The following is a 25,012-nucleotide window of genomic DNA, read 5'->3' on the forward strand; positions in this document are numbered from 1 at the left end:
TTTATTAGCATGCAACTGTTGATAGTAATTTCTGACAATTATTTCTATTTCCTTGGTGTTAGTCATGATCTCTCCCCTTTCAATCATAATTTTATTAATTTGGGTCCTCTTTTCTTTTGGATAAGTACAGCCAGTGGTTTATCAATCTTATTAATTCCCTCAAAGAACCAGCTTCTAGTTTCATTGATCTGCTCTACTGAATTTCTGGTTTCTAATTCATTGATACCTGCTCTAATCTTAATTATTTCCCTTCTTGTGCTTGGGTTAGGCTTAGTTTGTTGTTGATTCTCCAGTTCTTTGAGGTGCAAGGATAATTTGTGTATTCTGCATTTTTCTTTTTCTTTTTCTTTTTTTTTTTGAGTGAGGCTTGGATGGCTATGTATTTCCCCTTTAGGACTGCCTTTGCCATATCCCATATGTTTTGGACCAATGTGTTTTCATTATCATTGGTTTCCATGAATTGTTTAAGTTCTATGATTTCCTGACTAAACCAAACATTCTTGAGCTGGATGGTCTTTAACTTCCAAGTGTTTGAATTTCTTACAAACTTTTTCTTGTGGTTGAGTTCCAGTTTCAAAGCATTATGGTCTGAAAATAGTCAAGGAATAATCTCATCTTTTGGTATTGGTTGAGACATGATTTGTGACCCACTATGTGGTCTATTCTGGAGAAAGTGCCATGTGCGCTTGAGAATAATGAGTATTCTGTTGTTTTAGGGTAGAATGTTCTGTATATACCAATGAAGTCCATCTGGTCCAGTGTGTCATTCAAAGGTCTTGTTCTTTGTTGACTTTTTGCTTAGATAATCTGTCTGTTGCTGATAGTGGAGTGGTGAGGTCTCCTACTATTAATGTATTATTATCAGTATGTCTTTTCATTTTGGTTAAAGTTGGTTTATGTAGTTGGCTGCTCCCATGTTGGGGGAATAGATATAATAGATATTTACAACTGTTAGATCCTCTTGTTTGTTAGATCCTCTTGTTTAAGAGTTATATAGTGTCCTTCTGTATCTCTAACTATAGTCTTTTTTTTTTTTAAAGATTTTATATATTTGACAGAGAGAGATCACAAGTTGGCAGAGAGGCAGGCAGAGAGAGAGAGAGGAGGAAGCAGGCTCCCCGCTGAGCAGAGAGCCCGATGTGGGACTCGATCCCAGGACCCTGAGATCATGACCTGAGCCGAAGGCAGCGGCTTAACCCACTGAGCCACCCAGGCGCCCTCTAACTATAGTCTTTAACATAAAATCAAATTTGTCTGATATGAGAATTGCTACCCCCGCTTTCTTTTGAAAAAGAAAGGTCCGTTGGCATGAAAGATGGTTCTCCATCCCTTCACCTTCATTTTGGATGTATCTTGTGGTTCAAAATCAGTCTTTTGTAGACAGCATATGGATGGGTCCTGTCTTTATGCAATCTGAAGCCCTGTGCCATTTTATGGGAGCATTTAGGCCATTCATATTGAAAGTATGATTTTATTGTCATCATGTTGCCTGTGAGGTCCTTGTTTCTATAGATTTTCTCTGTAATTTTCTGCTCTATATCACTCTTGGGGGTCTTTATCCTTTTATAGGACCTCCCTTTAATTATTTCTTGAAGGGCCAGCTTGGTGTTCACATATTCTTACTGTTTCTGCCAGTTATGGAAGCTCTTTATCTCTCCGTCTATTCTAAATGACAGCATCACCAGATAAATAATTCTTGGCTACATGTTCTTCTCATTCAGTATCCTAAATGTATCTTGCCATTCCTTTCTGGATTGCCAGGTCTCTGTGGACAGGTCTGACATTATTCTGATTCTCCTCTCTGTGTATGTAAGGAATCTCTTCCCACTATTGCCCTTAAGATGGCTTCCTTGGTACTAAGATTTGCAAGTTTTACTATTACATGGTGGGTCATTGGCCTATTCTTTTTTTTTTTTTTTAAGATTTTATTTATTTATTTGGCAGAGATCACAAGTAGGCAGAGAGGCAGGTGGGGGGGGTAGCAGGTTCCCTGCTGAGCAGAGAGCTCAATGTGGGGCTCAATCCCAGGATCCTGGGATCATGACCTGAGCTGAAGACAGAGGCTTTAACCCACTGAGCCACCCAGGCACCCCGGCCTATTCTTCTTGATCTTGGAAGGAGTCCCATCTGCCTTAGGACATGAATGCTTGTTTATTTTCCCAGCTTCGGGAAGTTCTCAGCTACGATTTGCTCAAATATATCTTCCAGTCCTCTCTCTCTCTCCACTCCCTCAGGAATCCCAATAATTTTGACATTGGAATGTTTCATGGCATAATTTGTTTCTCTAATTCTGTTTTCATGGATATTGAGCTGTTTGTTCCAGGCCGCTCCTGTTCCTTCTTTTCTATCAGTTTGTCTCCTAGATCACCAATTCATTCTTCTGCCTCCTTTACCCTAGCTATTAGAGTATCTAGATTAAATGGGATCTCATAGATAGCATTTTTAGGTTCTGCCAGATCAGCTATCATTTCTGCCCTTAAATAATCTATGTTGCCATTAATGGTTTTCTCCATCCTAGTTACTGTCCTCATAACTGTTACCCTGAAGTCTATTTCTGACACCTTGCTTATATCCATATACATTAGTTCTGTGGCAGAGGTCACAATCTCTGAGTCTTTTCTATGTTGGGAATTCCTCCTCTCAGTCATTCTGTAGAGGGGTGGTTGAAGGAATGTATAGAATCCAAATTATTGACCACAACCCAAGAAAGATGCACCTGATTTTTAGGACTTTAGGGTTATCTGCCTCTTGTACTTCCAGCCTCTCTTCTGGGGGTTGGACCTGCCTGGCTGTGCTGTTACTCAGGCAACCATGTTTGGGCAGAGTAGCCCTACCCCCTTTCGGGGGTAATGGGCTCAGTGAAAACCAGTATTTGGGTTTTGTTATCTGGCAGCTTTCCCTGGCAGCTTTCTGCATCTCTTCTGAGAGAGCAGAATTGACCATATCCAAACCTCTGTCTCAGAACAGAGAGGTTGCAGTCTGTTCTTCAGTATGCTTTCCACGTGACACTTTCTCCATTTCTGTCTGCAACTGAAAACTTCAGCATCCTGGGTTGTGCACCCCATAGCAGCACTCCCAGCCCTCACTTCCTTGTCCAGGCACTTCTCTGCCCTTTTTACTTCTAAAACCACCAGCTACCCTCAGTTCATGCACATGCCACTGCAGCTCCAGTTTCACTCTGAGGGGTTGTCCTAAGGTCCTTTCCCTGCAACCTCTGTAAGTCCTTGCTGGGTCCCCAGCACAGGAGGCTTTTATGTGTGGGTGGCACAGGATCCTGGAGGCTCCTTCCCTCCTCCATTTATCTTCTGATAACCGCCCACAGAATCAAGATTCCCTGATTCATACCTAGAAACCAACTGCCAGAGATATTCTGCTTGTAGAGATCCAGATATATCTTCTTATGTCTCAGGTTGATTTTGTGGATATTTGGAGTGCTCTGGTTGGTAGCCATTTCAGGGGACCAGTTGAAATAAAGTCCCCTACTCCTTTGCCATCTTTATGATGCCCTTCCACAAAATTCTTACATGTCTTTTGTTAGCTGAATTCTAAGTACTTTGCAAATTTTATTGATCCTGTGAGTTAATTTTCTTAAATTTTAATTTTAATTGATGTTTGTATATAAAATATTTATTTTGTTATTTTGCATTCATTTTATCACCAGATGTTCTGTTTTTAAAAGCTGTCCTTGGATTATCTGAAATATTCTACATATACAAGTATAGAAAATGTAGAAAATTTTGTTTTTTTCTTTCTAAATTTATATATTTATATTTATACCTATTCATATATATAGTTGTTTCTTTGGATAGGAACCCAGTGCAGTATTGAATATAAATGGTTTTAATGGGAGCTTTCTTTTATTTCCAACTGCAAACAAAATACATCCCAAGATTTCAACATTAAAAGGTTTTCTATAGGGGCGCCTGGGTGGCTCAGTGGTTTAAGCCTCTGCCTTCAGCTCAGGTCATGATCTCAGGGTCCTGGGATCGAGCCCCACATCGGGCTCTATGCTCAGTGGGGAGCCTGCTTCCCCCTCTCTCTCTGCCTGCCTTTCTGCCTACTTGTGATCTCTCTCTGTCTATCAAATAAATAAATAAAAATCTTAAAAAAAAAAAGGTTTTCTATAGGTTGTTGTTTGGATGCTTTAGTGAAGTTAAAAAGTTTCCACCTGCTTCCACTGTTCTAAGAGTGTTAAATAGTGTTAATTTCTTGAATACCTTTCCACATGTATTGAGACATATTTTGTACTAATCTCAGCCTATTAATAATGATTTTATGGTCTAGAAAAACTTGGGAATACTCAGTTGGGCCTGAGGCCAGCCCCACCAGACATTTCCCTTTTTCAGAGCCAGTGTTGTGTTTGGATAAGCCTCAGTTCTTATAATTAGTGGTCAAGATGTACCTCAGCAACAACCATCAGGGAACTTTGAAAAAGAAAGTTTATTATTTACAAGTGTTAGCGGGTATACAACATGATTGGGGCCACTCACTGAAGCTCTTGGTAGAGAAACAGAGTACATGGACCTGGGGTTCTGCTTTTAATGGGATTGAGGGCAGGGTGCCTAGGGTTTCACATGTTCAATTTATTTCTGAATTTAAAACATTGGAGCTGGAATTAAAGTGTGGGAAGGCAAAAGCAGTTGTCAACCAAATTGTCAGTTTATGTCAACCAAAGCTTTCTAAAAAGGAGGAACTTCATGGGTGGGGCAGCTTGGCTTCTTACCTAATAATGTAGCTGACAATGTGTTTATTCAAGATGGATGTCTGAGGAGGATTCTTCAGCAATCAGAAGCTTAAGGTCAGGCATTTATATTATAATCCAAAAAGCTGACTCTCAGGTACTTACACTACAAGATGACTATTCCTTAATTTGTTAATTTATTGAAATGTTAATGGATTTTCTCATTTAAAAAAATTTACATTTCTGGTATAAATTCAACTTGGAAAAAACAAATTTCCATGGAGGTTTGGTGGTGAAGTGTAAGAAGGAACAAATTACTGATGTTAAGATTTGTATTGAAACCGCACAGTATCAAGGAATTAGAAAATAGACCATTCTCTAAGATACCATTTACTAAAGAAACTATGAATAAGTATATCAAATTGAAGAGTGTGTTCTTGAACTGAGCAGATGCCTATATTGTGTATATCTCCTTGAAATCTCTCAGCCTTGTCTCCCAAATTCTTGACTTTTTGCTTCATCTCAGTTTTGGCAGAATTAATCAGCTTCATATAGTACTATTTTCTTAAGTTGACTGGTTATGTGAAGTCTAAGCTCCCCCTTTAATTCTGGATTCAGATAATGTGCCACACTATAAGGCATGAGATCTGGCTTCCTTAATGGCTGCCAAAGGGGTCAAATGATACAACTCTGAAGTGAGGGGGTGTTAATTTTCCACAGAGAAAACCTTGACCAATATTAGAAAAGACACAAGAAATAAAGTTCTCTTTTTCTTCCTCCCTGTGGTTGGGCTATTCTGAGTTATGATTTTTCCACATGAGCTGTTACAGATATCCAGCAAGGCCAAGCAGATACACCTGCTAAGTGATTGGCTGTGCCTTTTCTGCTTCTCCCTGTGAAATAGTGATTAGTGTGATAATATATCATCTTACTTTTACTTTGCTTTACTTCACTTTTCCTTTATTATTACAGCTCTGAGATTGCACTTCTCAGTGAAACATTAACACTTAAGCCTAGCCTCAGGCTGTTTTCTACAGAACCCTGGTTAAGACAATAGTTATCAGAATTGTTCTAGATAAGGGATTCAAAACTACGTCAATGGGATAAAACTGTCTCAATGCCTGTTTTTGTAAAATGGTTTATTGGGACAAAGTCATGCTCACCATTATTATCTGTTTACTCTCCAAATACAAGAGCAAAACAAGCAGTTGTGACAGAGCTATAAAGCCTGTAAAGCCTAAAATATTTATTTCTATCCCTTTAAATAAAAAGTTTGCTGACTCCTGTTCTAGATTATAGACCTTGAGGATGGGACTTTGGGCTCGAATTGTCTCCTACTTAAAATTAAAGAACCCACTGAAAATACCAAGTGAAGTAGTTTTATCATGAAGTGACATCACAATTACTTAAACATCCTACTTTGATTAATTGGTAAAGGGGCTGATGGAAAGCTAAGACAATTGCTGATCAAGTACTGTGGTGTTTAATTGATAAAGAGCAAAGGTGATTATAATTATGATGGAAAAAAACAATTTCCTTTGATGCCACTTGTATTAATATCTATTCTGATATAAATTAACAAATTTAGTAGTTTGAAACAACACAAATGTCTTATCTTCGCTTTAGTAGGTTGGAAGTCCAATACAGGTCTGACTGAGCTAAAAATCAAGATATTGACAGGGTTGCACTCCAGTCTGGTAGCTGTAGAGGAAAATTAATTTGCTTGCCTTTTTTAGCTTTTATAAACTGCACACATTTCTAGGTTTGTAATTCCCTTCCTTCATTTTTAAAGCTATCATAGCATCTCTTTTAAACTACAGCTGAGAGAGTTTCTCCACTCTTAGGGACTCATGTGATTAGTTTGGACTTAACCGGATAATCCTGGATACTCTCCTCATCTCAACAAATCTTAATTACAACCGATAAGTCTTTGTGTTGCTGTTGTTGTTTATTATTGTTGTTGTTGTCATTTAAGGTCATATATTTACAGGTTCTGAGGATTAGAGCATAAACATCTGTGGTTGGCATTATTTTGCCTACCAAATCTCTGGAGACTGAATGAAAATAATACGCTTAACTCAAAACAGTTAATTCCAGACTTAAGGCATGCCAGAGGCTTTTTAAGTAAGCTTTAAAGGAATTCTTCCTGCAGCTCTAGGGAAGACTGCTAAAAATGGGCCTGTTTATAAAGAGATAAATATGTAGTTTGATAGGTTTTATTTGTTAAAGTCAAATTCTTGATAAGAAAAGAATGTGACTCTGACTCCTGGTATATTCAATTCCTAGCATGGCCATAACAAAATTTTATATACTGGGTTACTTTAAACAACAGAAATTTATTATTTCAGCTTGGAGGCCTGAAGTCCAAAATCAAGATCTTGGTCAGGCCATGCTACCCCCTCAGGGCTCTAGGAGAGAATCCCTCCTTGCCTCTTCCAGCTTCTGGTGATTCTCAGTGTCCCTAGATTTGTGGCAGATAACTCTAGTCTTCCTCTCTCTCCACATGACCTTCTTCTTTATGTCTCTGTATCCTTCTTTTACGAGGACTCCAGTCATTAGTTTTAAGGCCTACACTCTAAATCAAGGATGACTTCATCTCAAAATTATTTTTTTAACATTTTATTTTTAAGCAATTACTCTACCCAACATAGGGTTCAAACTTACAACCCTGAGATCAGCAATCTCGTGCTTTTCTGACAGAGCCAGTTAGGCATATCTCATATCAAAATTCTTAACAAATTACATCTGCAAATTCTCAATTTCCATATAAATGCACATTCTGAGGCTCTGTGGGGACACTATTAAACCACTATACCTGAGATATGGAAATTTGTATATATAAGCCTGAAAATATTATAAACCCCACCCTCTCTAATTTCCTTGAAACCTCCTAGCCAACAAAAGTACCTCTTGACCTATTTCCAGAGAATAGTTTCTCCTTTTCTAGAAGACTGTAAATGACCAAGGAAATGAGGTAGTTTTCTTGTCTGATGATGTTTATTTACTGTCACAAGTTCAACCTTCAATTCCATTACATCAAGGCCAATAATCAGAATCAGATCTCAGATTTCAGCCTAGCCTAAAATGTAAGCATAAGTTTTTTTTCCAGGAAGAAATAGACACTACGTGGAACCCTCTCCCCATCAAAGGAATTTAGGACCTGGATAATACTGAGAGTACATCAAATGTATAAGAACATTTTATTTTATTTATTATTTTTTTATTAACATATAATGTATTATTAGCCCCAGGGGTACAGGTCTGTGAATAGCCAGGTTTATACACTTCACAGCACTCACCATAGCACATACCTCCCCGTCCATAACCCAACCACCCTCTCCGTATCCCCCTCCCAGTGGCAACCCTCAGTTTCTATTGTGAGATTAAGAGTCTCTTATAGTTTTTCTCCCTCCCGATCCCATCTTGTTTCATTTATTCTTTTCCCACCTGCCAAAACCCCCATGTTGCTTCTCGACTTACTAAAGCAGGGAGATCGTATGATAGTTGTCTTTCTCTGATTGACTTCTTTTGCTAAGCATAATACCCTCTAGTTCCATCCACATTGTCCCAAATGGCAAGATTTCATTTCTTTTGATGGCTGCATAGTATTCCATTGTATATATGTATACCACCTCTTCTTTATCCATTCATGTGTTGATGGACATCTAGGTTCTTTCCATAGTTTGGCTATTGTGGACATTACTGCTATAAACATTCAGGTGCACGTGCCCCTTCGGATCACTACTTTTGTATCTTTAGGGTAAATACCCAGTACTGCAATTGCTGGGTCATAGGGTAGCTCTGTTTTCAACTTTTGAGGAACCTCCATGCTGTTTTCCAGAGTGGTTGCACCAGCTTGCACTACCATCAACAGTGTAGGAGGGTTCCCCTTTCTCCACATCCTTGCCAGAATCTGTCATTTCCTAACTTGTTAATTTTAGCCTTTCTGACTGCTGTGAGGTGGTATCTCATTGTGGTTTTGCTTTGTATTTCCCTGATACCAAGTGATGTGGAGCACTTTTTCATATGTCTGTTGACCATCTGGATGTCTTCTTTGCAGAAATGTCTGTTCATGTCCTCTGCCCATTTCTTGATTGGATTATTTGTTCTTTGGGTGTTGAGTTCGATAAGTTCTTTAAAGATTTTGGATACTGGCCCTTTATCTGATACATTGTTTGCAAATATCTTCTCCCATTCTGTCAGTTGTCTTTTGGTTTTATTGACTGTTCCCTTTGCTTTGCAAAAGCTTTTGATCTTGATGAAGTCCCAGTAGTTCATTTTTGCCCTTGCTTCCCTTGCCTTTGGCGATGGTCCTATGAAGAAGTTGCTGCAGCTGAGGTCGAAGAGGTTGCTGCCTGTGTTCTCCTCAAGGATTTTGATGGATTCTTTTCTCACATTGAGGTCCTTCATCCATTTTGAGTCTATTTTTGTGTATAGTGTAAGGAAATGGTCCAGTTTCATTTTTCTGCATGTGACTGTCCAATGTTCCCAATACCATTTGCTGAAGAGACTGTCTTTATTCCATTGGACATTCATTCCTGCTTTGTTGAAGATTAGTTGACCACAGAATTGAAGGTGTATTTCTGGGCTCTCTATTCTGTTCCATTGATCTATGTGTCTTTTTTTGTGCCGTATCATACTGTCTTGATGATTACAGCTTCGTAACAGCTTGAAGTCTGGAATTGTGATGCCACCAACTTTAGCTTTTTTTTTTCAACATTCCTCTGGCTATTCGAGGTCTTTTCTGGTTCCATACAAATTTTAGGATTATTTGTTCAATTTCTTTGAAAAAAATGGATGGGATTTTGATAGGGATTGCATTAAACATGTAGATTGCTTTAGGTAGCATAGACATTTTCACAATATTTGTTCTTCCAATCCATGAGCACGGAACATTTTTCCATTTCTTTGTCATTTCCTCAATTTCTTTCATGAGTACTTTGTAGTTTTCTGAGTATAGATTCTTTACCTCTTTGATTAGGTTTATTCCTAAGTACCTTATGGTTTTGGGTGCAATTGTAAATGGGATTGACTCCTCAACCACTCTTTCTTCTGTCTTGTTGGTGTATAGAAATGCAACTGATTTCTGTGCATTGATTTTATATCCTGACACTTTACTGAATTTCCATACAAGTTCTAGCAGTTTTGGAGTGGAGTCTTTTCGGTTTTCCACATATAGTATCATATCATCTGCGAAGAGTGATAATTTGACTTCTTCTTTGCCGATTTGGATGCCTTTAATTTCCTTTTGTTGTCTGATTGCTGAGGCTAAGACCTCTAGTACTATGTCGAATAGCAATGTTGATAATGGACATCCCTGCTGTGTTCCTGATCTTAGTGGAAAAGCTCTCAGTTTTTCTCCATTGAGAATGATATTTGCAGGGGTTTTTTCATAGATGGCTTTGATGATATTGAGGTCTGTATCCTCTATCACTACAGTTTGCAGAGTTTTGATCAGGAAAGGATGCTGTACTTTGTCAAATGCTTTTTCAGCATCTATTGAGAGTATGGTTCTTGTTCTTTCTTTTATTAATGTATTGTATTACATTAATTGATTGCAAATGTTGAACCAATCTTGTAGCCCTGGAATAAATCCCACTTGGTCATGGTGAATAATCCTTTTATGTACTGTTGGATCCTGTTGGCCAGTATTTTGGTGAAAATTTTTGCATCTGTGTTCATTAAGGATATTGGTCTGTAATTCTCTTAGGATCATTGTCTGGTTTGGGGATCAAGGTAATGCTGGCCTCATAAAATGAATTTGGAAGTTTTCCTTCTATTTTTTGGAACAGTTTCAGGAGAATAGGAATTAATTCTTTAAATGTTTGGTAGAATTTCCCTGGGAAGCCATCTGGCCCTGGGCTCTTGTTTGTTGGGAGATTTTTGATGACTGCTTCAATCTCCTTACTGGTTATGTGTTCAGGTTTTCTAAGGAACATTGTTTTTTTTAAGGGTTTGATCATAGGAGTTACCTAGAGGGGAGTTCATTTACATGGGGGCACTCAACCATGGATTTGAGACAGTATTTTGAGAAGGACATCTGGATCTGGTCCTAATCATTTGTTGGAATGGCCCCTTCATGATGGATTTAACAAAGACATATGGTAAATAAAGAAGAGAAGCTAGGGCTTTTGGTATAATATTAAAGAGGAGGTCAGAAGATAGGGAGATGAGAATGTTAAAATGGACATATTATATTTTTTCTGACCTCCTAGAGGGTTCTTAAAGACACTGTCTTCACTTAACCTAATAAGTGCTCTAGAAAAAATGAGTACAGGTCTATTTGAGAAATTTGGTAGGGGTTATCTTTTTTTGGTCTTTGTTGACAGTAGATGATGGCAGAGATCCAGGTTCCATAGTATCTCTGGGGATTAAATATGGATTGGTAGAGGCCAGATGGTAATATTTGACCATCTGGCAATATGAACATAATTGCCATAGCAAGCCTGGATGGCAATGCAGATATCTATGGTAATAGCTAATATACATCATGCTGTTTCTAGGAGCAAAACTAGGTGAAGAGCTGATTGGGATATTGTTTGATTTGCACAATCAGAAAAAAAAATCAGCTCTTGACATTGACCATCAAAGTGGAAATTCACAACACTTCATCAGGTTTCCAGATATAAGCCAGCTCACAGATTTAGAGCCCACTGATGGAAAGGGAGAGGCCAGTTGCCTCTGAAGAAGGACCCTGAAGTGCTTCCATATGTACATACTGTAATTATGGAAGGATCTATGATCATTTGCAAAAGTAACTGTTTACTTTTCTAGTATTATTAGCTATAGGGTTGGAGCAGGCATTAATGTCAACAGATCCCAAAAGTGTGATCCTACAGTTAGACTCATGGCGTATGGATTATGTAACTAGGTGATAATTGATCTTTTGACTAAAGTGTATCTCATAGTAGGTCCAATGGATTTTCAGACACACCCAGTTATTTTACACCACAACTGTATAATCTGTATAGATATGCACAAAAGCTGTCATAATTCTCTTACTGGTTTTCTGACTTTGGAATTAGAGCCATTACAATTGGAAGGAACAAATGGAAACTCCTAAAGCTTGTCTCTCCTTGCCATGATTGTAAATGAATGTCAGGAGGTATTTCTGGAGGAGTTTCAGAGATTTAGCACAAATAGAATTGAATGATGCAATAAGTGGTCACTGATATATCCTTGTTGAATTCCATTGTCTGGGCTCTGCAAAAAAACAAGATGATTTAGCTTGGTGTTAGTAGACCACTATAAAATTAACCAAGAGATTACCCCAATGACAGTGGCTTTGCTGTTGATACTTCTAAAGGTGCAGACCAATATCAGTGTGTGTCCTGATAAACAATTATTGATTTAGTGAACTTTTTTTCTCAGTATTTCAGTAGAGAAGATCAAAATCAGTTTGCTTTTATAGAAAGGGAAAGCAGTATAACTTCTTGATTTTTTTTCAGGACTATGTTATTTTTTATATTCTGTCATAATATAGTCCTAGGAAAACTTGGTTGTCTTGACATTCTTTAGAAAGGATAGGAGTTCATTTTCCTTATTATATAATACTAATTGGATGTGGTGAGAAAAAGTGACAAGTACCTCTGTAATTAACAAGATTTATATCAGAGGCTGGGAAGAAAATTCCAGAAAGATCTAGGACCTTGTCTTATATGTGAGGATATTGAGGATTCAGTGGTCTGGGGCATGCAGGGGTATTTCCTCTAAGGTAAAGCATAAGCTTATGTATTTCTCTTTGCTAAGAGAGTGTCATGTCATTTGATGGGCCTTTTTGGATTCAGATAATAGTATATAATATCTTTAAAATTACTGTTTCAAATCATTTTTTATGATTATCCAAAAAGTCTGCTGGTGTTAAGTGGGATCTAGAGGTGAAAGGGCTCTTCACTAAGTCCAAGCTGCTTTGCAGGCCACCTTATTACTTGGTGCATATGATCTAATAGATCTGACAGAGATTAATGTATCTGGTAGATAAAAATGATCTGTTGGAAAGCCCAGCGAGAAAGTCATAACAGGTATTCTCCATTTTCGAAGCAACTCCTGGTATAATGAGCTCTTGTAGAGACTGAACACATAACCATGAGACACCAAATGACAATGTAACCTGAGCTCTCTGTTATGAATTAGATGGTATAATACTCATTGAATCATACAAGTGGGTGAGGGAACTGACAAACCATTTTATATGGGAAGTGATTTATTTAGGAAATTAGCCTTCAGCTGTCTAAAAGGCATAACTAGATAAACAGAGGTCCTAGAATTTCATCTGTTGCAACAATGCCTTTCTCTTAACCCATATATGTGGTCTCATAGGGTGGAGGTAGAATACCTAAAACCAACTGATGGAGGAAGACAGAATTCAGGCTTGCCTCACATGTCAGATAATTGGTTGTTATTATCTAGACATTGCTACTCAATTACATCTCCACTTAGGGGTGGACTTGAGTGATCTGATGAAGTAAAATTGTTGATCCCCAAGCAGTATAATTGTGAATTTCATATAGAGAGTGAAACACAATAATAAAAATCTGAAAGCAAAAATTCGTTTCCACTTAGAAATTTAAAGACTCTCATTAAATAACTATGAGGTCAAATAGAAAATACAAACCAAAATTGACAAATATATTAAAATTAATACTGTAATACTGTAATACTACATATGAATTTTGAAATAAAATTTCTGTGAAATAAAAACAATTATAAAATAATACATAGCATTTAATACTTATGTGAATAAAATTTAGAAATTTAAATAAATTCAATATGAAACAAAAAAAACTAGGAAAATAAGAAGAAAATAAACAAAAAGAAGCAAGAAGGAAATGTAAAGATAAAAGGGGAACTTAGGGAGTTCTCCCATTTTTTTAAAAAGATTTTATTCATTTATTTGACAGCGATCACAAGTAGGCAGAAAGGCAGGCAGAGAGAGGAAGAAGCAGGCCCCCCACTGAGCAGAGATCCTGATGCGGGGGCTCCATCCCAGGACCCTGAGATCAGGACCTGAGCCAAAGGCAGAGGCTTTAACCCACTGAGCCACCCAGGCACCCCAAGTTCTCCCATTTTTAAGCTCTTATAAATTAATCAATATGCTGGTTCTTTGCACAGAATATAAATAAAAAATGCAAACTACTATCTGACCTCATTAAGAAAAGCAGGGGAAAGCAAAGTTACACAAATGATACACAAAACAAGAAGAAATATACTAAAACTAAGGAAATTTTTAAACATCCAAATTAAACTATTTTACACAACTCTAACAGATACATTTAAAAGCATAGGTAAATTTGGTAATTTCCCAGAGAAATAAATTTATCATCATTGATATCATCATTGACACTAATAAAGAGAGAAAGTTTAAGAAAATGAGGAAGTTATTTAATTACTATGCACAAATAAAAGTACCAGTCCCAGGTGGTTTTACAAGGAAATTTTACTAAATTTCAAAGTACTATTATAATACAATGCTACATCAACTATTCTAAAGCAGGGGTTGCCACTATGGCCTATGGGGCAAATCTGGTTTATTTCCTGTTATTGTAAATGAATTATTTTTGGTTTTGTTTCTTTTTTGATTTTGTATAGTCTAGAAAGTGTAAAATATTTACTCTTTGTCCCTTTAGTGATAAAGTTACCATCCTCTCTTCTGAGTAGTTTAAGAAAGGAAAATATTAAACTTGTTTTTATTTTATAAGTTATAACTAAGCCTGAAAAAAGTTGCACAGAGGAAAACATGAATTTATTGAATTTATTAATGTCAATGAAAAAGTCTTAAGCAAAATATCTTATAGGACACAGTCTCCAAAATCATATTCAAAAACAAAACACTGATAAATGGTGTTTTATTCAAGCATTGCAAGGATAGTTACTATGAGAAAAATCCATCAATACAGTTTGTCATTAACAGATCTAAGAAAAAAAATATGATCATCTCTATCAATGCTGAAAATATCTTTGAATACAGTTTAACATCCACAGTAATTCCACTTTTGTTAATGGAAGGCTATCTTATTTCAGATCAATCCTACCACTGGGAGAACTACAAAATCTAGACAAAATATTTTTGAAAATCGGTTTGAGGCACCAGAGAGTAACCAAGGCAGTGAACATTTGTAAGCTCTTGATTCCACAGAAAGAAACCCAGAAACACTTGCCACAATTTTCCCTTCTAGGTATTTTCCTATTTGAAAAGAATGCTAAGATATTAAGTAACCAAAGTTATTGGCTGAGAGGATAAGCAGAGTTTTCTCTAGTTTTATGGGCAGAAGAGTAGTGTGAGTAAGGAAGGGAGTTCAGGGCAAGCCAAAAATAAAAGTCTCTGATAGTCACTCCACGCTTTCAGTGTGACTCCAAAAGGATTTACCCTACAAATAAGGTTGAACCAGAAATAAACTAGTCCTTTAAATAACTGAAATTTTTCTTAACATTATCTGAATCCTTTTGGGATTAAGTTGATCTACCTTAGTTTAACTGACTGATAAAATTTTTTAAAAATTCTTTATGGAAGAATAAAACATCACCCAGAGCCTTTATTTATCACTACATTTCTCCCACACTTAACTTCTATACTGAAAGTAAAAATAACAAGGTATATAAAATGATCAGAATGGTCAGAATTCACCAGAAACAAGAGAACAGACTAAGTAGAGGTAGACCAACAGGAAATTCAAATAGCAGTTACCAAATATGGACTTTAAAATAAGTATAATTGAAATGTTTAGTAAATAAAAATGATAGAGGTTTCAGCAGAAAAATGAAAAGTGTAACTGAAAACAAAATAACTGATTATAAACAGAAGAAGAGAGAATTAGTGACCTGGGATTTAGGTCAGAAGAAAATATCCAAATGAAAACATGGTAAGCCAACAGGAAGAAGATAGATTAGGACATAATGAAACATGGAATATATATGAATTGGAGTCCCAGAGGAAGAAAAAAGAGAATGTGACAGAGCAATTATTTGAAGAATGAATGGATGATAATTTTTCAAACTGATGACAGATATAAAAAATATGTACTATAGACTCAAAGCAAACTTAAGAAAGAGTAAATTTCACCTAGACATATCAAAGACAAAGAGAATAATCCTAAAGCAGAGTATAGAAAAAAGTAAGACTAACATCACACATCTTAACAGAAAAATAGGAAATGTGAAGACAATTCAATGAGCATGTTAAGGTACTGACAGAAAAAAAATCACCTACAGAAAAAAAGCCTACCCAGAATTCTGTGCTCTACAAGAACACCCTTAAAAAACATGTCATGAAATTATAGCAACCCAACATAATTTGCAATAATAAATAGCAAATCTGCTCTTGTCAAAAAACTGTAATTCTCTATGGGAATGAAATTGATTATAAAAGAACAGAGATGTAGGAGGAGTAAAGAATTATGTAAGTCTAGGGAATATTTTATAAAAATAATTACTTCTGGGAGTGTAATACATTGAAAAATAATATATATTTAAGTTAAAAATTGGTCCAAATTTAGGATAAAGTCTGTTGAATTAAAGTTCCAAGATTCTTCTAGGGTCCAAAAAGTAACACAAGTACTAATTTACATTATAGTTTAATAAGTCATAAAACATTTTATATTCATGTGGTTAATACTAAAAGAATAATAAATATAAGTATAATGGGTAAGTTAATAGGGAACTAAGATAACAAAAATTATTAACCCAAAAGAAAACAACAATGGAAAAAATAACATTAAACAGATGGGGCAAATATAATATAAGTAAATAGATTTGCTTTAAAGTATGACAGCAATTATATTACATGTGAACAAATAGTCTAAAGATAGTGATTTTCAGACTGTGTTAAAATAACATATTGTTACAAGAGACACATTCTAAATTTAAGGTTATAGAAAAGTTGAATGTATAAGGATAGGAAAAAATACAGTGTGTTTACCCTAAGCAAAAACAAACAAAAAACTGTTGTAGCTATACTAATACCAAACAAAGTAGATGCCTTGGTTCAGGTTGCTATAACAAAATACCATAGACTAGATGACTTAAATGACAATTATTTCTCATAGTTCTGAAGCGGAGAAAGGCAAGATTAAGGCACCAGCAGATTTGGTGTATAGTGAGGGTCCATATTCTAGATGGCCATCTTCTCAGTGTGTCTTCACACCGTAGAAAGGGAAATAGAGCTTTGTAGAGTCTCTTTCATAAGGGTATTGCTCATTTTCTTTAGGGTTCAACCTTTAAGATCAAATCACTCGCCAAAGCTTCTACTTCCTAATACCACCACAAACATAGGAAGCAAAAGTAAGCAAATAAAGAAGTAATTAGTGAGCATAAAGAAAATAATTGAAATGTATAGTACATTACACCATACATTATTTTCTAGTGTACATGGAGTTTTTACCAAAATTGTTCATTCGTTGAACATAAATCCTGTTTGAACAAATTTCTTTGTTCAAATTTGTTTGAACAAATTTCTTTGGGATTATAATAATATTCAATATTTCCTCTAACCTCTGGAGAATTTAGCAAGATTGTTAGTAAAATATAAATAGGAAGTTTCCTAAATGCTTAGTAATTAACTGCTACACTTCTGCATAACATATGTCAAAGAAGAAATCAGTATCGAAGTTAGAATATATTTTAGGTTAAATTATAGAAGAACTATGATATGTCAAAACTTGTGGAATATAGCTAAACCTGTGCCTAGCGGGAAATATATACCTTTTGTTATGATTTTTTTAAGTGAAAAACTGTAAATCAATGATCTTAGTGTAAAAATAGAAAAATAGTGAAATAAACTCAAAGAAACTAAAGGAAAGATAATAAAGATATGATGGTTAATTTTATGTGTTAACATGAGCTAAACTGTGGGGTGCTCAGAGATTTGTTCAAATATTATTCTGGGTGTTTCTGTGAGGATGTTCTGGATGAGATTAACATTTAAATAAGTAGACTGAGTGAAGTAGATTGCTCTCCCTATTGTGGGTGGGCCTCATCTAATCAGTTGCCTGAATAGGACAAAAAGGCTGACCTTCCTTCAAGTTAAAATAGGCTGACTGCTTTAAACTGGGACATCAGCTTTTTCCTGTCCCTGGCCTTGAACTGAAACATGAGCTCTTCCTGTATCTGGAGCCTGATGGCCTTCAGATTGAGATTACACCATTGATTCTTCTAGTTCTCATGACTTTATACTCAGACTAAAATTACATTATTGATTTCCAGCTTGCCAGCTAGTCCTGCAGATCCAGGGACTAGTCAGCCTTTGCAATCCCCTGAGCCAACTTCTTATAATAAATTTCTTTCTGTTTAGATACATCCTGTTGGTTCTATTTCTCTAGAGAATTCTAATGCAAAATAAAGACAGCAAACAGTAAAAGAAATAGAAAAGAAAAATATTGTACATTAGCAAAAACAAAGCAATACTGTAAAAATACTAATAAAACTTAGGCACCTGGGTGACTCAATTAAGTGTCCAAGTCTTGGTTTCAGCTCAAGTCATGATCTTAGGGTCATGAGATCAAGCCCTGCATTGGGACCCATCCTCAGTGTAGAGTCTACTTTCCTTCTTCTTCTTCTTCTGCCCCTTTCCCCTTGTACTCTTTCTCTCTCTAAAATAATCTTTTAAAAAATACTAATAAAACTGATGCATCTTTGGCAAGTCTGATCAATAATCAAAGAAGACAAAAGGAATACAACCACTTTGCATGCTTCCCAGGAATACAAAATTGACTTTTCAAAATCAGTGGATATAGTCAATGTGCGAATGGGAAAAATATTTAGCCAAGAATACTTCATCCAGCAAGGCTGTCATTCAGAATAGGACAGAGAGAGTTTCCCAGACAAACAAAAACTAAAGGAGTTTGTAAACACTAAATCAGCCCGGCAAGAAATATTAAAGGGGACTCTTAAAAAGACCAAAAACTCTTAAAAAGACCAAAAGTAACAAAGACTAGAAAGGAATAGAGAAAATCACCAGAAACACCGACTTTACAGGTAAAACAGTAGCACTAAATTTATATCTTTCAAAAATCACTCTGAACATAAATGGATGAAACACTCTAAACAAAAGACAGAGGGTATCAGAATGGATTAAAAAAACAAGATCTACTTATGTGCTGCCTACAAGAAATTCATTTTAGACTTTAAAACACCTGCTGATGGAATGTGAGGGGATGGAGAACCATCAATCATATTAATGGATATCAAAGGAAAGCTGGCTTAGCCATACCTACATCAGACAAACTAGATTTTAAAACAAAAACTGTATGTAACAAGAAACAAGGAAAGCCATTATATCTTAAGGAGTTCATCCATCAAGAAGGTCTAATAATTATGAATACTTGTGCCCCCAACTTCGTAGCATCCAAATATATAAATCAATAATAAGCATAAAGAAACTCATTGATAATAATACAATAGTAGTAGGGAACTTTAACACCCCACTTACATCAATGGACAGATCATCTTAAGCAGAAAATCAACAGAAAACAATGCTTTGAATGATGTGCTGGACCAGATGGACTTAAGAGATACATTCAGAACATTTCATCCTAAAGCAGCAGAATACACATTCTTTTTGAGAGCAAGCAGAACATTCTCCAGAATAGATCACCTAATAGGTGACAAATAAGGCCTCAACAAATAAAAAAATTGTGGCCATACCATACATATTTTCAGACAACACTATGAAACTTAAAGGCAACCACAAGAAAACTTGAAAAGACCACAAATACATGAGGGTTAAAGAACATCCTACTACAGATTGAATGGGTTAACTAGGATATTTAAGATCAAATAAAAGAGCACATGGAAACAAATGAAAATGAAAACACAACAGTCCAAAACCTTTAGGATGCAGCAAAGGCAATCCTAAGGAGGAAGTATATTGCAATAGAAGCCTACCTCAAGAAACAAGAAAAGTCTCAAATATATGACATAACCTTACACCTAAAGGAGCTAGAAGAGGAACAGCAAATAAAGCCTAAATCCAGCAGAATGAAAATAATAGAGATTAGAGCAGAAATAAATGATGTAGAAACAAAAGAATCATTAGAACATATCAACAAAACTAAGAGCTGGTTCTTCAGATGAATCATTAATTGGATAAACCCCTAGCCAGACTTAACAAAAAGAAAAGATAAAGGGTCCAGATAAATAAAATCACCAATGAAAGAGCAGAAATCACAAACAACACCACAGAAATCCAAGAGAATATTGTTAAAAATTTAATGCCAACAGATTGGTCAATCTGGAAGAAATGGGTAAATTCCTAGAAACATACAAACTACCAAAACTGAAACAGGAAGAAATAGAAAATTTGAACAGACTGATAAAAAAACCAAAGAAATTGAATCAGTAATAATAATAAAAAAATCTCCCAACAGATAGAAGGGAGTGAAAGAAACTTTGAGGGACTCTCAACAATAGAGAATAAGATGAGGGTTGATGGAGGGAGATGGTGTGGGGGATTGGCTAGATGGATGATAACTATTAAGAAGGGCACTTGTTATGATGAGCACTGTATGTAAGTATGTAAATTGTATATAAGTGACGAATTACTGAATTCTATCCCAAAACCAATATTGTACTATATGCAATTTAAATTTAAATTTTATTTGAATTTAAATAATTTTTAAAAATCAGTGGAATTTTCTTATTTACAAATATAGAGAAAAAAGTGTTTAACAATAAAAAGATAGAAAAGTGTTTGACAAAAATCAACTTCCCTTTGTGATAAAAATTTCTTGTTACACTAGAAGAAACGAACTTTGTTAATCTGAACTTAATTACCCAGAACTATGAAAATACCCTCCTTAATGATGAATTAATAAGCTTTCCACCTACATTCTGAAATAAGACAAAGATTTATATCATACTCCAGTTTAACATTGGAGTTAAAAATATTAATTATTAATATTAACAATATTAATTATTTTAAAAAGATGAAAATGAATTGGAGCTTTGATGTGCAGCTTATGGAAATCAAAATTGGTACAACCACTTTGGAAAACTGTTTGGCAGTATCTATTAAAGTTAAACATACTCTTACCCCATGAATCAGTGTATACCTGACAGAAATTCATATATATATATTCTCTAAAAGACATATACAAATTTGTTTACAGTAATGTTATTATATTACCTATAAAATAAATAAATTATGGTATTGTCCTACCCAAACAATGAAATACTATAACAATAATAAAAGTGAATGAATTATTGCTATAAACACCATGATTAGAAATAGGAGCAGGACAGAAAAGGATATGTTCTATATAATTCTACTCATAAAATGTAAAAACAGATACCAATAACCTATAGTTAAAAGTCTTTAAAAGAGAAGATAAAAAGCAGATGGAAATGTTGATTGGTTAAGGGTATGAAATAGGCTTCTGAGTATCTTGGATTGTTTTTTTCTATTCCTTGATTTTCTATTACATTTTTTGATCCAAGTAGAATTTTCACAGGTATATTCAACTTCATAATTTGCTAAAGACATCCACAGTTTGTGTGCTTTTCTTTATGTAGTCTTCAATAAAAAATATTTATTAAAAATTAAACACCTATTCCTGATAAAAGAAATTTATTTAAAAATTTTTTCTTCTTTTCATATGCTTTTATAAAATAATAAATTTCCCTCTTGCTGAAGTTAAATCTGTATCCCATAACTTTTAATATAAGGAATTTTTATTCTGTTTCATACTTTTCAGTATAATTTCTTCTTTGACCATAATTACTTAGAATATATTTTTTAGTTTCCAAAATATTTTTGTTAGTGACTTCAAATTTTATTTCATAGTTGTTAGGAAATATGTATCTGTGATTTTGATTTTGTGGTATTTAATAATTAATTTAACAGATATTTATCAGGTACTTATTTTCTTTAGATACTGTTCCAGGTCCTGATGATATAGTAAACAGGAAGTCACCTTACTTCTTTGCCTTCACAGTACTTAAATTCTATTGTGAGAGATAAATTTTAAAAATTATATATACGTATTATATAAGAATATAATATACAATTATATATAAACATATGTAATATATAATATATTTTTGTGACCAAGGTGATACTCATGTTTTGTTGTGGTCGGACATGATTGCAGCATGATTTTGTATTTGTCTTATCATAGTCACAGAGTAATCCTGTCAGATGTCTCCTAGATTTCAGGAATTTCTTTTCTCTTTCTCAATTCCCTAAGTGATTCTAATATTTTTTCATACTTCCTATATCATAATGTTGTATAGCTATCTCAATAACTTACATTTTGAGGTTATACAGTTTATATTTTGTTATTTACTGTAGTTATTACTAGTGTTTTATAAACAAAGCAAGTTTTATCTTTCAGATGTTTCTATGAAAAAATATAATAGCATTTTAGATTATTACTTCTTTACATCTTAGGACTCAAATTTTGAAAGGTCATATTATTCATTCTCTTGCTAAGTGAGATTTTCCAAACTTTTTGGACTTACAGATCTCCTCTCCTTGGATTCCATAGGAACTGGTTTAATGATACATCATTTTCTCTAGTATGTAAAAAGAGCTGATTTGAAGTTAAAATGCATCTTACTACAGTATTTATGACATTATATAAATTTTAACAAATATTTTTAAAGTTTACACTAAATTTTGACTTTGAATTTAGCAAGTGATTATGCCATTTAATTTAGTATGTAAAGAAGCTCAATTTTTTTGTCAAATCAGTTTTCAAATTGTATGTGATTTAATGATGAAATTTCTATTTCAGCCATTCTGACAGATGTAAGGTGATATCTCATTGTGGTTTTGATTTGCATTTCCCTGATGACTGGTGATGTTGACTATTTTATGTGTCTGTTGGCTATCTATATGTCTTTTCTGAGATAATGTCTAAGTCTTCTGCCTATTCTCAATTGGATTATTGTGCTTTTTAAAAAAATTATTTATTTGGAATAAGAGAGAGCATGAGAAGGGGGGAGGAACAAAAGGAGAGGGAGAAGCAGACTCCCCACTGGGCAGGGAGCCTGTCATGGGGCTCGATCCCAGGATCCTAAGATTATGACCTGAGCTGAAGGCAGACACTTAATCATTGAACCATCCAGGTGCCTCTTAATCAGATTGTTTTTTGGTGTTGAGTTGTAAGTTCTTTATATATTTTGGATATTAACCCCTTAACAGATATATCATTTGAAAATACCTTCTCCCATTCAGTAGGTTACCCTTAAAAATTAAAAATAGAAATACTAATAGGATTCAATAATTCCACTCTGGGTATTTACCCAAAGAAAACAAAAACATTAATTCAAAAAGATAGATGCACCCCTATGTTTATTGCAGTATTATTGACAATAGCCAAGATATTGAAGCAACCAAAGGGCCCATCAGTACACAAAAGGATAAAGAAGATGTGTAATTTCTTAATGGAACATTATGCAGTCATAAAAAAGGAGAGTGTTACGTTTGTGGCAACTTGGATGGACCTAGAGGGTATTGTGCTAAATTCATATTAGAAAAGACAAATATGATTTTACTTATATGTGGAATCTAAAAAATCAAATGAATAAACAAAAAAAACAGAATCTGTAAGTACAGAGAACAAATTGATGGTTGCCAGAGAGTAGAAAGGTAGGGAATGGGCAAAATGGGTGATGGGAAGTGGAAGATACAGTCTTCCAGTTATTGAATGAATAAGTCCCAGGAATGATACTATAATAAAGTTGTATGGTGGCAGATGGTGGCTACATTTATGGTGAGCAAAGAATAACATAGAAGTTGAATCACTATGTTATACATCTGAAACTAATGTAACATTCTGGATCAACTATACTTAAAAAATGTTGGTTAAAAAATAAAGATAAAAAGTAGTAAAAATAAAATCTTTAAATATGTTAAAACTTCAAAAAATATACATTGATTTCATGACCTGTTAGCTGGAATTTTTAAATTTCCTTTTAAAACTAGCTCATTTGTTTTTGTCAATTTTTGTGTTCTGTTATAAAATGTTCAGGTAAATGGTTAGGTCTCAGGATGTTATATAGGAGTAGCTTACAACCACCACACAATTTTCTTTTTCTTTTTTTTAATCCCCATACCTTTTTTTTTTTTGAAGTTTTAAACATCAATTTTATTTTATTTTGTTTTATTTCTCTTTAGGAGTAAATTTTTCTTATTTTATTTTATTTTATTTTATTATGTCCAGTTGCCACTGTCTATTTTCTATTTTTACCACTAGTGTTTTGGAATTATTGGAACATTTTTATGCATTGTGTAGGAATTTTCATCAGAGAAATACTACTAATGGATTTCAGGAAAATCATCTTAAGGCAAATTCATGGGCCTGCCTGAATATTATCACTATTTATCATTATTATCATTATTTGATAATCTTTTTATCATTATTTGATATTCTTTTTGGATATTAACCCCTTATCAGATATATCATTTGAAATTTTATCATTTATCATTATTTGATAATCTTTTAATCCTTCCTGTGTTTTTAAACTAATGATACAGTAAATTTAATAAAATATAACTACAAATATAACTCAGAATTATATGATAATAAAAATCATCTACATGGCAAGCGGTATTTAACTGAGTGAATCTTGAATATGATTATCTATTAATCATTATCTGCTCTCAAATACTTCTATTTTAAAATGAACCCAAGTATTTTGTTGTCTTATTTATTGATTTATAAATAAATAACCATTTTTAATGATGCAAATCTCTAGAATACCTTATCCACTTCTGAGGGTTCATAAATCACCAGTTTAATATACTGACATAAGTCAAAGAGAAAATAGGATTTTAATATAAAGAAATAAGCCAAATGTATGCTATATTTTTTAAATGCATAGGACTGAATTGCATATACATTGGTTATTGAAGTTATCCCATTTCATCCTTTATTTCATCTTCATTTTCTATCCCATTTTTCTTTTGTTCCAATTTTCTTATTTATTTTTATGTACATATGTGTATACACACAGACAGACACACACACACACATTTCCTCAATTTCTCTTGAAAATTGGGAATGAGGATGATTACATTGGGAATATTTATTGAAGCAGAGTTTATTTGCCATTTTTTTTAAATGTAGGAAATTTATATTCAGGTTCTGGAAAAATTGGCACTCTAAATATAATTGTATTTTACAATATGATTTTACTTTATTGTATTAACATTAAACTTTATTTGGAACAAGTTAAAATTAATGTTAGAATTATAAAAATGATTATTCTAATGTTTTCCAGCTGCTGATAGGTTATGAAAATGGTACTGTAGTATTCTGGGACTTGAAATCTAAAAGAGCAGAACTAAGAGTTTATTATGATGAGGTAAGTCACTTCTACTGAAATATTTGAAAA

General features: G+C 34.3%; 1 protein-coding gene across 6 annotated transcripts in view; it reads left to right on the forward strand.

The window, feature by feature from the left end:
* The window catches only part of STXBP5L (syntaxin binding protein 5L), a 458,714-nt gene that overhangs the window by 201,364 nt on the left and 232,338 nt on the right, over window positions 1-25,012 (forward strand). For all 6 annotated transcript variants that reach the window (XM_045088436.1, XM_045088437.1, XM_045088440.1 and 3 more), the window contains exon 8: window positions 24,899-24,982. In XM_045088436.1, coding sequence (XP_044944371.1) covers window positions 24,899-24,982 — 84 coding nt within the window. The remainder of the gene's footprint in view (window positions 1-24,898; window positions 24,983-25,012) is intronic.

Source organism: Mustela putorius, unplaced genomic scaffold, assembly GCF_011764305.1.
Source record: "Mustela putorius furo isolate JIRA1106 unplaced genomic scaffold, ASM1176430v1.1 tig00003834_pilon_pilon_pilon, whole genome shotgun sequence".
NCBI classification, from domain to species: Eukaryota; Metazoa; Chordata; class Mammalia; order Carnivora; family Mustelidae; genus Mustela; species Mustela putorius.